The 13,352-nt window shown below is 37.4% G+C and overlaps 1 protein-coding gene across 5 annotated transcripts in view; it reads left to right on the forward strand.

Moving 5' to 3' along the window:
* The window catches only part of ATL1 (atlastin GTPase 1), a 76,725-nt gene extending 64,820 nt beyond the window's left edge, over positions 1-11,905 (forward strand). For 4 of the 5 annotated variants that reach the window (XM_058666407.1, XM_058666403.1, XM_058666404.1 and 1 more), the window contains 7 exons: positions 528-666; positions 3,856-3,983; positions 5,189-5,245; positions 6,259-6,330; positions 7,046-7,477; positions 8,726-8,740; positions 11,457-11,905. In XM_058666407.1, the coding sequence (XP_058522390.1) occupies positions 528-666; positions 3,856-3,983; positions 5,189-5,245; positions 6,259-6,330; positions 7,046-7,477; positions 8,726-8,740; positions 11,457-11,567 (954 nt within the window). In that variant the 3' untranslated portion in view covers positions 11,568-11,905. The remainder of the gene's footprint in view (positions 1-527; positions 667-3,855; positions 3,984-5,188; positions 5,246-6,258; positions 6,331-7,045; positions 7,478-8,725; positions 8,741-11,456) is intronic. The other variant, XM_058666405.1, reaches the window with a different exon arrangement.
* Positions 11,906-13,352: the final 1,447 nt, after the last annotated feature.

Genomic DNA, 13,352 nt, shown 5'->3' on the forward strand with positions numbered 1-13,352 from the left:
TGCCTGTATGAGAAATGAGGGGTAACACCAAAATTTTAAAAAATTCCCTAAAAATCAGGACCTCTGGGCTTATATTTTTATATTTCTACTTTTGAATACTACAAACTGTCAAAAACATTTGGTAAAAGGCAGTGGAAAGCAGTTCATTTCAGGTTAAAGCTATTCAGATGCCTTTCTAGGATCTACATGCATAGCTACCAGGCAACAGGAGGTTGATAAACTGATCCATTCGAATGCTTTGAATTATTGTTTGAATTTGTAATTACTCATTCAGATAAAACCCCACTAATGTGAATTAATGTTGAGTTATCATAAAGTTCAACAACTATAGTAACGATGTGTGTCTGCTATACTTAGATGTAGCTCTTTGAGCAAATGCATCCCAGACGGTCTTGTGTCACTAGCAGCCCCATCATATAGTTCTGATCACTGTAGGAGCAGTAGTCACACATTACAAATATAAGAAGCCACGGTATTCCTCTGGTTTTTTCTGAAAGTAGTTTCAATTCCACCACGATGTACTGCAGGTCTCAGGGAATCAGCATGAAGAACTACAGAATGTTCGAAAACACATCCATTCCTGTTTCACCAACATTTCCTGTTTCCTGCTACCTCATCCTGGCTTAAAAGTGGCTACCAATCCAAACTTTGACGGAAAACTGAAAGGTTTGAATTCTAAAGACTGTGTTTTATAGTGATTTTTAAAAAATAATCTGATTATAGAAGTGTCATTTTCTCTTTGACGTATGGCTGCTAGTTCACTTACCCACTGATGAGAAGCTGGAAATTAGAAAGTGTGAGAACTGGGGTTCCTGGGTGGACCTTGTCTTCTGTGAATGACAGAAAGCTGGGCCCTGGGGGGCCAACACTGCCTGCAGAAACAGAGCACAGCCAGCCCGCTTGCCTTCTGTGCATTGAGAAACACTCCCAATGTCTTCTGCTTCCTTTTCCTTATTTCCATTAAAAGGGCAACTCATGTCTGTAGTATTGGAATCTGTAGTACTTTGATGTCTTATACAGAAATCAAAAAGAAACAGTATGGGTACTGAATTCATACCTTTTAAAAACAGCTATGAAACAATAAATTATAAATTTAAATTCAAAATAATTATAGATCTAAAGCTCACTAAAAAATGAATTCCTGATATCATGAAGACCAGTATCTTTTTTATTTTTATTTTTCATGATACAATTCCGTAGGTTCAGGGATTTCCCCTTCCACGCTCCCCATTTATCCTCTCCCCTCCACTATTCCTATGTTCCATATACTATGTTACAATAGTATAATCCTTCAACAACAATCACAAATCCATCCTTCTGCTATTTAAATGTATTATGGCATTGCAGGTATAGACAATGGCAGAAAGTCCAGTATCCTATTGTTAAGATATGTTTAACAGTTTCATTGGGAGTCCATCTTTTATTCAGAAGTAGAGATGCATATTGCACTGTAATTTTACTTCTCGGTAAGCCAGAAAGACCAGTATCTTAAAAAAAAAAAAAAAAAAAAAAAGCACTGGAGTGTTTTTCAGTCTATACCTTAGAGTATGCAGTCATCTCTTCAGCAGATTATTACTGCTTCATGATTCCAGAACAGCTCAATTTATTGGGAAAGGTTGAGGAATTGGTTGAGAGTAGAAGGAGCATTCTAGAGAAACAGAAAGGAATCTTTCCTGATAGTCACCAAATTTTAGACATAAGGCTTTGGGCTGTCCTCAACTGCTTTCCCAGGTCACAAGCAGGGAGCTGGATGGGAAACAGGGCCACCAGGATCAGAACCAGCGACCATATGGGATACCGGTGCGTGCAAGGCGAGGACTTTCACCACTACACTATCGCGCCAGGCCCATTATTTTTATTTTTAAAAGAAGATTTATTTATTTTTATTTGAATGGCAGATATCCAGAGAGGAGGAAAGTCAGAGGAAGATTCACTCCCCAAGTGGCCACAACAGCCAAACTAATCTGAAGCCAGGAGCCAGGAGCTTCTTCTGGGTCTCCCATGCGGGTGCAGGGTCCCAAGGTCTTGGACTGTCCTCTACTGCTTTCTTAGGCCACAAGCGGAGCTGGCTGGGAGGCAGAGCAGCTGGGACATGACCAGATGCCCAAATGGGATCCCAGAGGATGCAAGACAAGGACGTCAGCCACTTTAAGAAGTAAAATTACTTCTTAAAAAGAGTATCAAGGACCCAGTGAGGTAACCCACTGACTAAAGTCCTCGCCTTGCATGCGCCGGGATCCCAAATGGGCACTGGCCCACGTCCTTGCAGCCCCACTTCCCATCCGTCCAGCTCCCTGCTTGGGAGCTGGGAAAGCAGTCGAGGATGCCCAAAGCCTTGGGACCCTGCATCTGTGTGGGAGACCCGGAAGTCTCCTGGCTTCGGATCAGCTCAGCTCTGGCCATTGTGGCTGCTTGGGTAGTGAACTAGACGGCAGAAGATCTTCCTCTCTGTCTCTCCTCCTCTCTATGAATGTGACTTTCCAATAAAAATAAAATATTTTTAAAAAAAGAAAAAAGAAAGAACATCATGCTAGTATCCTATTTCAGGGAAATGGCAGATGTGAAGAGCAGAAGTATAATTTCTTCCCTGCACCTATGGCTTTTACTCTGATACCTTTTATGTAACTTTATAGTTAGGAATACTTTTAGTAAAATGCCAGATTTCTCAACCATCCCAGTACTTTCATAATCATTTTAAATTATCTTACCTATTATTTTTATAACAGAACAAATAGTGAATACATAGTAACACATGAACACTGAGCTCCTATCTTTTCACTGTCACTCATGGTTCAGTCACTGGTGAATAACCAGACCACTAGATCTCATGCAATTACCTAATGGCTGCAGTGTATTTTGAATAAATTACATAAAGGGAGGCTTCCACAATGCGTTTATTCTCTGCAGAGCTATAAACAGCAGAGGAGGGGCGGGCTTTCAGCAACAGTCCTTTATTGGGACAAAAAGTGCTCTGGCTTGTTCCAGTACTGTAGCACACAGCAACAGTTCTGAACTGATGCATTCTGCGAAGCAAGAGCTCACGGAAAGAGATGAAGACAAAACACACAAATAACAGAATCCCACTTGTTAAGATTCACTCTCTATCAGATGTTACTCTCCCATTCACAGGCACATTGATCTGCACTCCTGGCTTACAGCTTCCTATGAGTGGAGTTTAGCAAAGTGACCCCCTTGAGAGAAAGAGAAACAAGAGGCAACTTCTGTTGCCCTTAACGGTTCCATTTTAATGAGCTTTTCTACCTCTTGGTTGGCTGCTCTGTCCTTTGTGCATTGTCTTTGCCCTGGTGTTTCCTCGGGCAGTTCTGCAAGTCTGCCAGCTGCTGGCTTCCCATTCCACTTGGGTGCTGTTCATTTGGTTAGCTCTCTCTCTGGGCCATCTTGTCAGCAGGCACATCTTCAGAGGTCTGGCATCTGAAGGAAGTCGGCAGGAGAAAGAGACCTCTGAAGAAACAAGGATGTGAACAATTGTTCTTTGATACTAATTTTTCATGTGTTTTCTCACACTTACTGTTAGAGATAACTTTCCATCTCATTATCAATAGTAGTCGTTGCAGTCACTGTTTTCCACAGACCCTGGCTGTACTGTGCTTACTACCTTATCTTGATGTTTGTGATGTGGGCAGAAACTTAACAATATTAGTGGAAGTTTGGCCAAGGAGAATCATCCCACACACAGCAGGTCTGGCCAGGAACCATTTATTTAAAGGATGGGAAAGCAAGAGATGGCAATATCACTATGGAAGAAATTGAGGAAATCAGAGGACATTTTATTTTTGTGCCATGGAGGACTGGATAGGATTTTTAAAATAATGATGGATTTGCTTTTGCTTGTAGAAATAGACGATGAATTCATCAAAAACTTGAAAATACTGATTCCTTGGCTACTTAGTCCTGAGAACCTAGATATCAAGGAGATCAATGGGAATAAAATCACCTGTCGAGGTCTGGTGGAGTACTTCAAGGTATCACTGTTTCTAGCGAATTTGTGAGTACTCAGATTTGACCAGCAGTTAGACTCTAACTTGGAGCAAAGGTATGAAACACTCAAGAGAAGCTTGTTTCTGAAATTTTTGTGGTAACTCCTTAATTTTTCTGTCTTCATTTACTTTGAGGGGAATATATTTTGAAGTATGAGCTTATGTAAGAAGTGGAAAAGTCATGTGTTGTGTTTCGGGGAGAGGGGTAACTGTAGGGTCCGTGACATACAATGAATTTTCATTCCAAAGATTTTCCTTCTCTATTGAAGAAAGTCCTTCCACATATCCTACTCTATGTCAGATATTCATTTACTGCAGATAGCAGTAAGTACTTTTTACCAATCAAAACAGTGGAAAATTTCAGTTACTAGCATTATTTATCAGCTGATGTTCTGTAAACTGAAATATGATTTTTAAAAACCTGTTTTATTTACTTGAAAAGGGAGGGAGCAAGAGAGACAGAGACTAATTGAATGAAGTAGATACATATCCTTCCAACTATTGATTTACTCTAGGTTCACTCTACAGATGCCCACACTAGTCAGGCTAGACCAGGCTCAAGCCAGGAGTCAGGGACGCCATCCAGATTTCTTATGTGGATGGCAGGAAGTACTCCGGCTATTATCTGCTGCCTTCCAAGGTGTGCATTAGCAGACAGAGTAGAAGTCAAGCCTTAAGCACTCTGATAGGGCATCCAAGTGACTAAACATTCTGTGCCACACTGCCTGCATCTGAATTTTTAAAATGTGTTGTCTGTTACAATTATAAACCATTTGTGTGACCTTCTTTCATCACTCTAAATAATAAATGATGCTATTTATCCAAAATTTAAATTGTTAATTTTAATGATGTAGAGGAGCTTATAATTTGCTTGGAAATTCAGAATACCAATCCTTTCCTTGAAATTTATTATATCAGCAAGGCACAAATCCCTGTGGGAACTGAATCCCACACAGAGGGATATGAGAAAGTTAGAAGCATTGGCACTGAATTGAGCCTGAAGTAAGATAGGGTTTGCAGGTGGAGATGTATAAAAAGGGCATTTTATGAGATGGGAACATCATGAAGAAAGGGAATTAAATATATGTAAAAGTTTCTGAAAATGTTTTGAAATTATAAGACTTAGAATATAATTTAACATGAGAAATATTGATTGGAATTGCTTGAACATGTGTATTTTCCTTTTTCAGGCTTACATAAAGATCTATCAAGGTGAAGAATTACCACATCCCAAGTCAATGTTACAGGTATTAATCAGGAGGCATGACGTTTGAAAACATGGTTATTACAATGCTAAGCCTTCCTGTTGCTGTTGACATATGTGCCAATGTGGTCATCAGAAATCAGCAAAAAGGAAAACATAATATTGGAAAGCATGTTTTATTAGATGATTACCTGTCCAATAACTACCCATTTACGTGTTCATCTAAGCATTTTTTCAGACACATGTAACAGCCTCATTTCTGTGGATACAACTGATGCCAAAAGCTTTTCATTCTTTGTACAAAATTTGTTTAGAGGATGGACTTATATTGTAATTTAAATTCACGTACGTAAACTGTTGAAAAGCAAAACCAAATTATATTTATCTGAAAATCAATACATATATTTGGTTATTTATTTGGCAGAATAAAAGGGAGACAGATCTTATTTGTTGGTTTACTCTCCAAATGACCACAGTGGCAGAGGCTGGGCTGGGCTGAGGCCAGGGTCCAGGAACTCCATCTAGGGCTCCCATGGGAATATCAGAGGCCCTAAGCACTTAGGTTCTCTGCTGCTGCTTTCTAAAAACATAAATGCATTATAGAAGCTGGATTGGAAACAAAGGAGCTGAAACTTGAACAGAGTTCCAGTATGAAATTTGGTATCACAGGCAGTGTCTTTCAGCGACATATTATTCTGTCAGTAGAAGTATTTAAGAAACTTTCAGATATACCTTTTAGATATTAGCATGTATAAATGTATTATATATTATTTCCCTTGCATTTGAATTTGTAATTTTTCCCCTGCACTAAAATATCTGAGAGCAAAAATCTTCAAAATGAAAATTCATTTTAGAACTGTGATTTACTGGATAAAAGCACATTTCATGCATTTGGAAATTTTAATATGGTGGAAGCATTTCAACAGTTTCAAATTATTTGATCATTTTGGTTTCTTTCACATTTCTTGTATATAATGTTCTGAAATGTGAACTGCCTTTGGAAGCTGAATAAATATGAACTCCATTTTACATTGTAATCTTGTACTCTGTTCAAAGGCCACTGCAGAAGCTAACAACTTGGCAGCCGTGGCAACTGCCAAGGACACATACAACAAAAAAATGGAAGAGGTAAGATTCAACAATATTTTATATGACTTCAAGTAAAAAAAAATTTTCTTTGCAGAATTTGTTTTTCTTCTACATAATACTATCTTCACATGCAAAGATGTGGCTTTGAGGTTGTTTTCAGACTCCTGATTACAGTCACATATTGCTTAGTGACGATGTACATTTGGAGAAATGTATTATTTAGTGATCTTATGTGAACACCAATTACAGAGTGTACTTATACAAATCTGGATGGTGTGGATGAATCCACTCAGTGTGTCCCCACGATACGAATCAGCACAAGATGGATGAGGCTGCACGGCACATCGTAGCAGAGTGAAAGGTTTTTTGGGTGGTTCTGGTGGTGGTTCAGAGATATAAGTAACATAACATAAAATGATAAAAACAAATACATAAATCAGAATATAGTCATTATCAAGTATTCTACATTATCAAGCTTTTACACAGCTGATTGTACAAGTTCTTGACCACCATCATTACAAACTTGTAACATTGCACCACAATGTCACTATGGCGTAATGTCACTGTCACTGGGTAACAGTTTTTTAGCTCTATTATAATCTTATACACTATCAAATATGTAGCCTGTCACTTCCTGAAATGTTATACAACCAATGATTATTACTCATATTTTCAAACAGATGGTACTGCCTATGTGAAATTTGGATGCAGTTTGGACTGCATACACAAATGCTTCTCTTTCTACCCGATACAGATTTGTGGTGGTGACAAACCATTTCTGGCCCCTAACGACCTGCAGACCAAACACCTGCAGCTTAAGGAAGAAGCTGTGAAGCTGTTTCGAGGGGTGAAGAAAATGGGTGGGGAAGAATTTAGCCGGCGTTACCTGCAGCAGTTGGAAAGTGAAATAGATGAACTCTACATCCAGTACATCAAGCACAATGATAGCAAAAATATCTTCCATGCAGCTCGTACCCCAGCCACACTGTTTGTTGTCATCTTTATCACATACGTGATTGCTGGTGTGACTGGATTCATTGGCTTGGACATCATAGCTAGCCTATGCAATATGATAATGGGACTGACCCTAATCACACTTTGCACCTGGGCGTATATCCGGTATTCTGGAGAATACAGAGAGCTGGGTGCTGTAATAGACCAGGTGGCTGCAGCCTTGTGGGACCAGGTAGGGATACTTTCGTCTCTCTTCAACTATGTGCAGCACACATTTGAATAGGCATCCTTGTAACAGGTGCTGTGTTAGGTGTTAGAAATATACAGATTAGTAATAACTCAGGCCTCTGTCTTCTGGAACCTTACAGTTAGTCATGATTATCAATACTTCACTATAATTAACAGTATATGAAGTCCTGCCTAATGATTTTGCAGTTAATATGTCCATTTAAAAAAAGGGATTTTAATGTTCTTTTTTATTTTTTACTCCCCAGATGTTAACATCATTGATAGTAGTATGGAAAAGTTTTTACTTAGCTAATGTGATTTGAAGATCATTACTTCCTATATACAACCTGCCTTCTGACTAGCGTTGCCTCCATTAGAGGCATATATGAACCACTGTTACAAGCCATCACTTAACTCTTTTTAGTATAAAATATATACTATGAACAGTTTATATACTGAACAGTACTGAATTCTTCAGTTGGTCTCTATTTGAGTTCATCTTTTGCACAGGCCACAGGATGAGTCAGTGCTCAGCCTCTGGACTAGCTACTTATGGTTCAGTTGTCCTTTCTGGTCCTCTGAGCCACATCCTAGGGAGTTGGAGTCTCTATGGTCTGGTTCCAAATAACCAATTATTAACACAGGAGACAATTAAATATATCTACAACAAGGATTTACTCACTGTATTATTTATTATTCTCAAAATGCCTTGTTAGTTCATCAGAATTTGACAGAATTCAGTGAAGCTAAAGTTGAAATCCTTCAGCAAATTTTGGATTTAAGACTTTTGTATGATTATTATAACTGCAGGTAGCAAGTAACAGCTATATGATTCTCCCAGCATTAACAGCATACTTACATAAAACTCTTTAAGATAGAATAATAACTAAATGAACTTAAAAATATCCCTTTGAAGAATCTAGCTGAGACAAATTAAAAGTTGCATGCATGATAGGGAACAAATGAAATAAAAACTACATCCCCTAGGCATCCACTCTTAAACAGTTGCTCAACTTTTAAAGGTTGAAAATGGGACTAATTGAAGCCAGTCTCAAAAGCCTTCCTAAAATGTGATGCTGAACCTATGAAGGATAGATAATTGGGTTCTCTAAAAGATTCTGATGAAGTATATAACTTAAACTGAAAATTCTACAGCAATATGTCACTGTAAACACAGTTCAGTATCAAAATGCTATTAATGAAACAGGATATATACTTTTCTTTTTTTCTTTTTAAACTGCCTTTGCCACAGGGAAGTACAAATGAGGTAAGTTCACTTTTTTTTTTAATTAAGAGCTATGTATTTGGAAACACTGTACTTCATGAAGTGACCAGGCATTAATGAAAAGCCATGTAGATTAGAGGATATTTGGTGACTTCTAGTTCTGTCTTTCTAACATTTGCATTTTTCATTGTGAATTTTAACAGTTTAAAAATATTTAATTTGAAATTAAATCCAGACATTATTTATTATTTGATCTGCACAAAAGAAAAAGTTTACCAGAATTATTATGAATGAGTATTTAGTCTGTGTCCTGAATGTATAAAAACAAAGTTTCTACATGGTGCAGTCTGCTGCACTGCAGAGTGAAATAAATTATGAGTCTTTAGAGAATTTAACTACTATGAGATTTTTAAATACAGCTGCAGTGTTCACACGTTGTTTTTAACTTTGGCTTCTGAGTGGCAGTTACCCACATTCCAGGCCAGTGTGCATTCTAATTTTCTTGGCATACCTCAGACCTAACCTGTAAATTAGCATCCAATTCTTCTACTATGTATCTTTGGAAAGAACTTGGTTACCTTAAAGGAATCATTTGCTACACTAAGGAAAATGAACTCTGTGGACTCATTTAGGTCATCATCTTCAGAAGCAAAGCTAGTCTTGAACAGCTACAGTGAGGATCTAGACTCTTTCCTGAGTCTGCACTATAGTAACTAACTGAATTATATCGACTAATCAAATACTAGTGACACATTTTTAAGACTTATAAGTCAATAAGGACTTAATTTTTGCAGAAATCAGTTAAAATTATTTAACAGGTAAAAGTAAATGCCACTTTTAAATCACACATTAAGAAAACATTTGAGTTTTTAAGAAAATGCATTAAACTGAATATATTAGAATTAGAACATAACAGAACTACAAAAATACCATGTTGTACTAATATCCATTTATAGAACTCAAAATGGTGCCATTCGAACTTAACGACATTAGAAAGATTAAGAGAAAATAACATACTCACACATGATTTCAAATAATACAATTGCTTGGGAATATATTACTACTTGAAGGATATCAAGTATGTATCCAGATTTTAAAATTACATTTTACTGGCTCTAGAACTAAACTAGATAACTCAGTTTTAATTGACTTCATTATGTGAAATCAGAAGGAATGGATTTTTTTTTAATTGCAAAGTCAGATTTAGAGAGAGGAGGAGAGACAGAGAGGAAGATCTTTCTGATGATTCACCCCCAAAGCAGCTGCAACGGCTGGAGCTGAGCCAAACCATTGCCAGGAGTCTGGAGCTTCTTCTGGTATGGGAGACCCAAGGCATTGGGCCGTCCTCAACTGCTTTCCCAGGCCACAGGCAGGGAGCTGGTTGGGAAGCAATGCCACCGGGCTTAGAACCGGCACCCATACAGGATTCCAGTGCATTTAAGACGAGGACTTTAGCCACTAGGCTACCGCGCCAGGCCGAGGAATGAGCTTGAATATTACCTGAGGAGGTTAAAATACAGTATGTAGAATTTCCTGTGGTTTGAACACTATTATGACGACACAAAGAAACATAAAAGGTAAAGGGTTTTGTTTTTAAAATATTTGAGAAGCAGAGGACAGATGGACATAATGAGAGCTCCTGTCTGCTGCTCTACTCCCTCAAATACCTTCAACAGATAGGGATGAGCCAAACTGAAAGCAGGAGCCAGAACTCAACTCAGGTCTACCAAATGGGTAGCAAGGACCCAACTACTGGAGCCGTCTGCTGCCACCCAGAGTCCACATGGGCAGGAGGGGGGAACCAGGAGCTGGACCTGGGACTTGGGGCATGGCGAGGTAACGCAGTGGGTTAAGCCACCACCTACAACACCAACATTCCCATGGGCATTTGTTCAAGTTCCAGCTACTCCTCTTCCAATCCAATTTCTTGCTAATGCTCTCTAGAAAGCAGCAGCAGATGGCCCAAGTACTTGGGCCTTGTCACATAATGGAAGATGTGGATACAGAGTTCCACGCTTTCTGGCTTCATTCTGGCCCAGCATCAGCCCTTATGGCCTTTTTGAGAATGAATCAGTGGATGGAAAGATGCATCTGTGTAACTCCTAACTTTCAAAGAAATCAATCTTTAGCAGAGCTGGGATTGAATCTGGGAATTCTGCTATGGAATTTGGGTGTCCTAAGGGGTGGTCTTAACCACTAGTCCCAATACCCACTCCCGTCAGAGTTAGTTGTAATGACGAAAGGCCTTCTGAGGTAATGTGTCTGAATAAAAGGTTTTGTAATGTATGAACTAAGTAATGTAAAGCAAGGAATGCAGTATGGAAGGAGTATGATAACTTGCTTTGCTGTATAACCTTGACAAGAAAGAACAGAGAATAAATTGTTCCTGTTCTGGAAAAAAATAACTGCCAATCTGATATCTACTGTGAGCCAAAACCTAGTAACATTCCCAGTGTATTGTCAGCACACCTCCTGAGCATCATGGTGAGCTCTAACAGGTGTACCAGAGAAAAACACACTGGGTCTGAGAATAAAAACCCTGAGCTTGCAGATCAGTCCACAAATCTGAAGACATACCTACTGCCAAGGAAAAAACTGAGCTTTTGAACTTTAAAATGAGATACTTCCACATCTTAGAACAATGATCTAAAGATTATAAATTGAGCATGTTACGTTTTATACACTATCACAAACTAAAAAGGAAAAATTGTACATCTCTGTGTTTAATGTTTTTGTAATACCAATTCTTGTGTTCTAGGCTTTATACAAGCTTTACAGTGCAGCAGCGACCCACAGACATCTGTATCATCAAGCTTTTCCTGCACCAAAGTCGGAAGCTACTGAACAATCAGAAAAGAAGAAAATTTAACGCAGATTTTGAGAAATAGAGGTGCATGACCAATTTTCAGCTAAATATCAGTTTTATGTTTCCATGCAGACATTCAAAGTGCTTCCATTAGAACAGAGTAAAATATCAAACACCTTTGAAGACTACAAAATGATTTAGTTCTTTTACTTCAGTGTTTAATAAGCAGACATACTTATGCATGGTTATATCATTTTGTTAACATGTACAGTTTCCTGATTTCACCTTTAAATATGCTGTTATAATTTAAAGTATTTGTCTATTTATGATGACTGTGTGTTCTGCTTGAATTTACTACATTCTATTACTGGGTTAGAATTAAACCATGTGGTAATACTACTGCACATTTGAATATGCTCATTTAATTTCTACAGAAAATAAATTATTTCACATAGCTAGTTGTGAGACACAGCATCACAACTCAGCAGACTTAACTTAATCTATATAATCTTACATAGAACATGAGTTACTTCTTATTTTTAAACATTTAAGAGCATCCCAGTCACTTTACAGATACTACATAATGCTTTTATATTATGATTTAAGATCTACTATAAACTTCATGATCAAAAATGCACAAAAGATCATTTTGTATATGTATGAGTTTCAATGCATTGTATATTTTTTTCTTTTGGTACATAAAGAAATGTATTCTTCACAAGGTTTATTCTTTTAACATATGAAATATTAAAGTTTACTCTGGTTCCTGTTCCTAACATTAAAAACAAATGCATATTGAATTTGGAAATGTTTGGGTGGTACTGAAGATTTCTCTCTTTTTAAAAACTTAAGATGCATTTTCTTTGATGTTGACACAATTACAAATTTAAGTTTCCACTTTGAGAAACATGTGAATCCTTTAGGTAATTTGCACTTAAGTAGTGAATCTGTACTTGCATTTCTGATTATTAAAATATCTGATGAAATTCCACTGCCGAGACGTCTTGAAGAAACAGAAAGAGTTCACATTAGAGACTTAATGTTTCGGAAATATGCAAGTAGTAAGAAAGAAAAAAAAGTATGAGTCTGCAAGATACATAAATGTACCTTAGAAAAGTTGGATTACAACTTTAGCAACATTTGCATTTTTCAGTATCCCTGTCACTATATTGCCCTTTTCTTTACCTGGGACATTCTGAAAGGAACTACCAATTATGTATAGCAGTATGTCTAAAACATGGACACAAACAACACACATTTAGTTTCCACAAAAAATATATTTAATAAGCTTGTTATATAAAATCAAACAACATTTTTTCAATAATTCAAACTCATTCTAACTGGGAGTGCTTGGTATTTTGGAAGACTGTCTAAACTAAAAATATATTTACATATTTACAAGACATGTAAATATGACTGAATAACTACTTCAACTAATGTTGAAATTCACAGAATTCGAGAAGTTTACAGGCTATAAGCATCATAAATTTGTTTATAATGAAATGTACTGCACTAATTATGAACAAATGTCTTACAACTATAACAAGAGAAACAACTGAGAAAGAAATATATGGTTTTAAAGTTTTGTGACACACTCAAAATATAAAAAAATAACATGAATCAATTTAATGACCAATACTTCTTAATGAATCCCTGATTGTCATTTTCGGCAGCTTACTCCGGCTTGTCCAAAGGCAGTCTTTACCCAGTCTGTCAGAGGCAAGCTAAACACCAAGAGCTCTGGCTGAAACTCTGGCTTAAGGTAGAGCAGCCTATACTAGCAACTGGCCTTACGCTTACATTTGTTCATGAATGACTTAAAGGCCTTTCACTAGAAAATACTTGCTC

This window comes from Ochotona princeps, chromosome 6, assembly GCF_030435755.1.
Source record: "Ochotona princeps isolate mOchPri1 chromosome 6, mOchPri1.hap1, whole genome shotgun sequence".
Classification (NCBI taxonomy): domain Eukaryota; kingdom Metazoa; phylum Chordata; class Mammalia; order Lagomorpha; family Ochotonidae; genus Ochotona; species Ochotona princeps.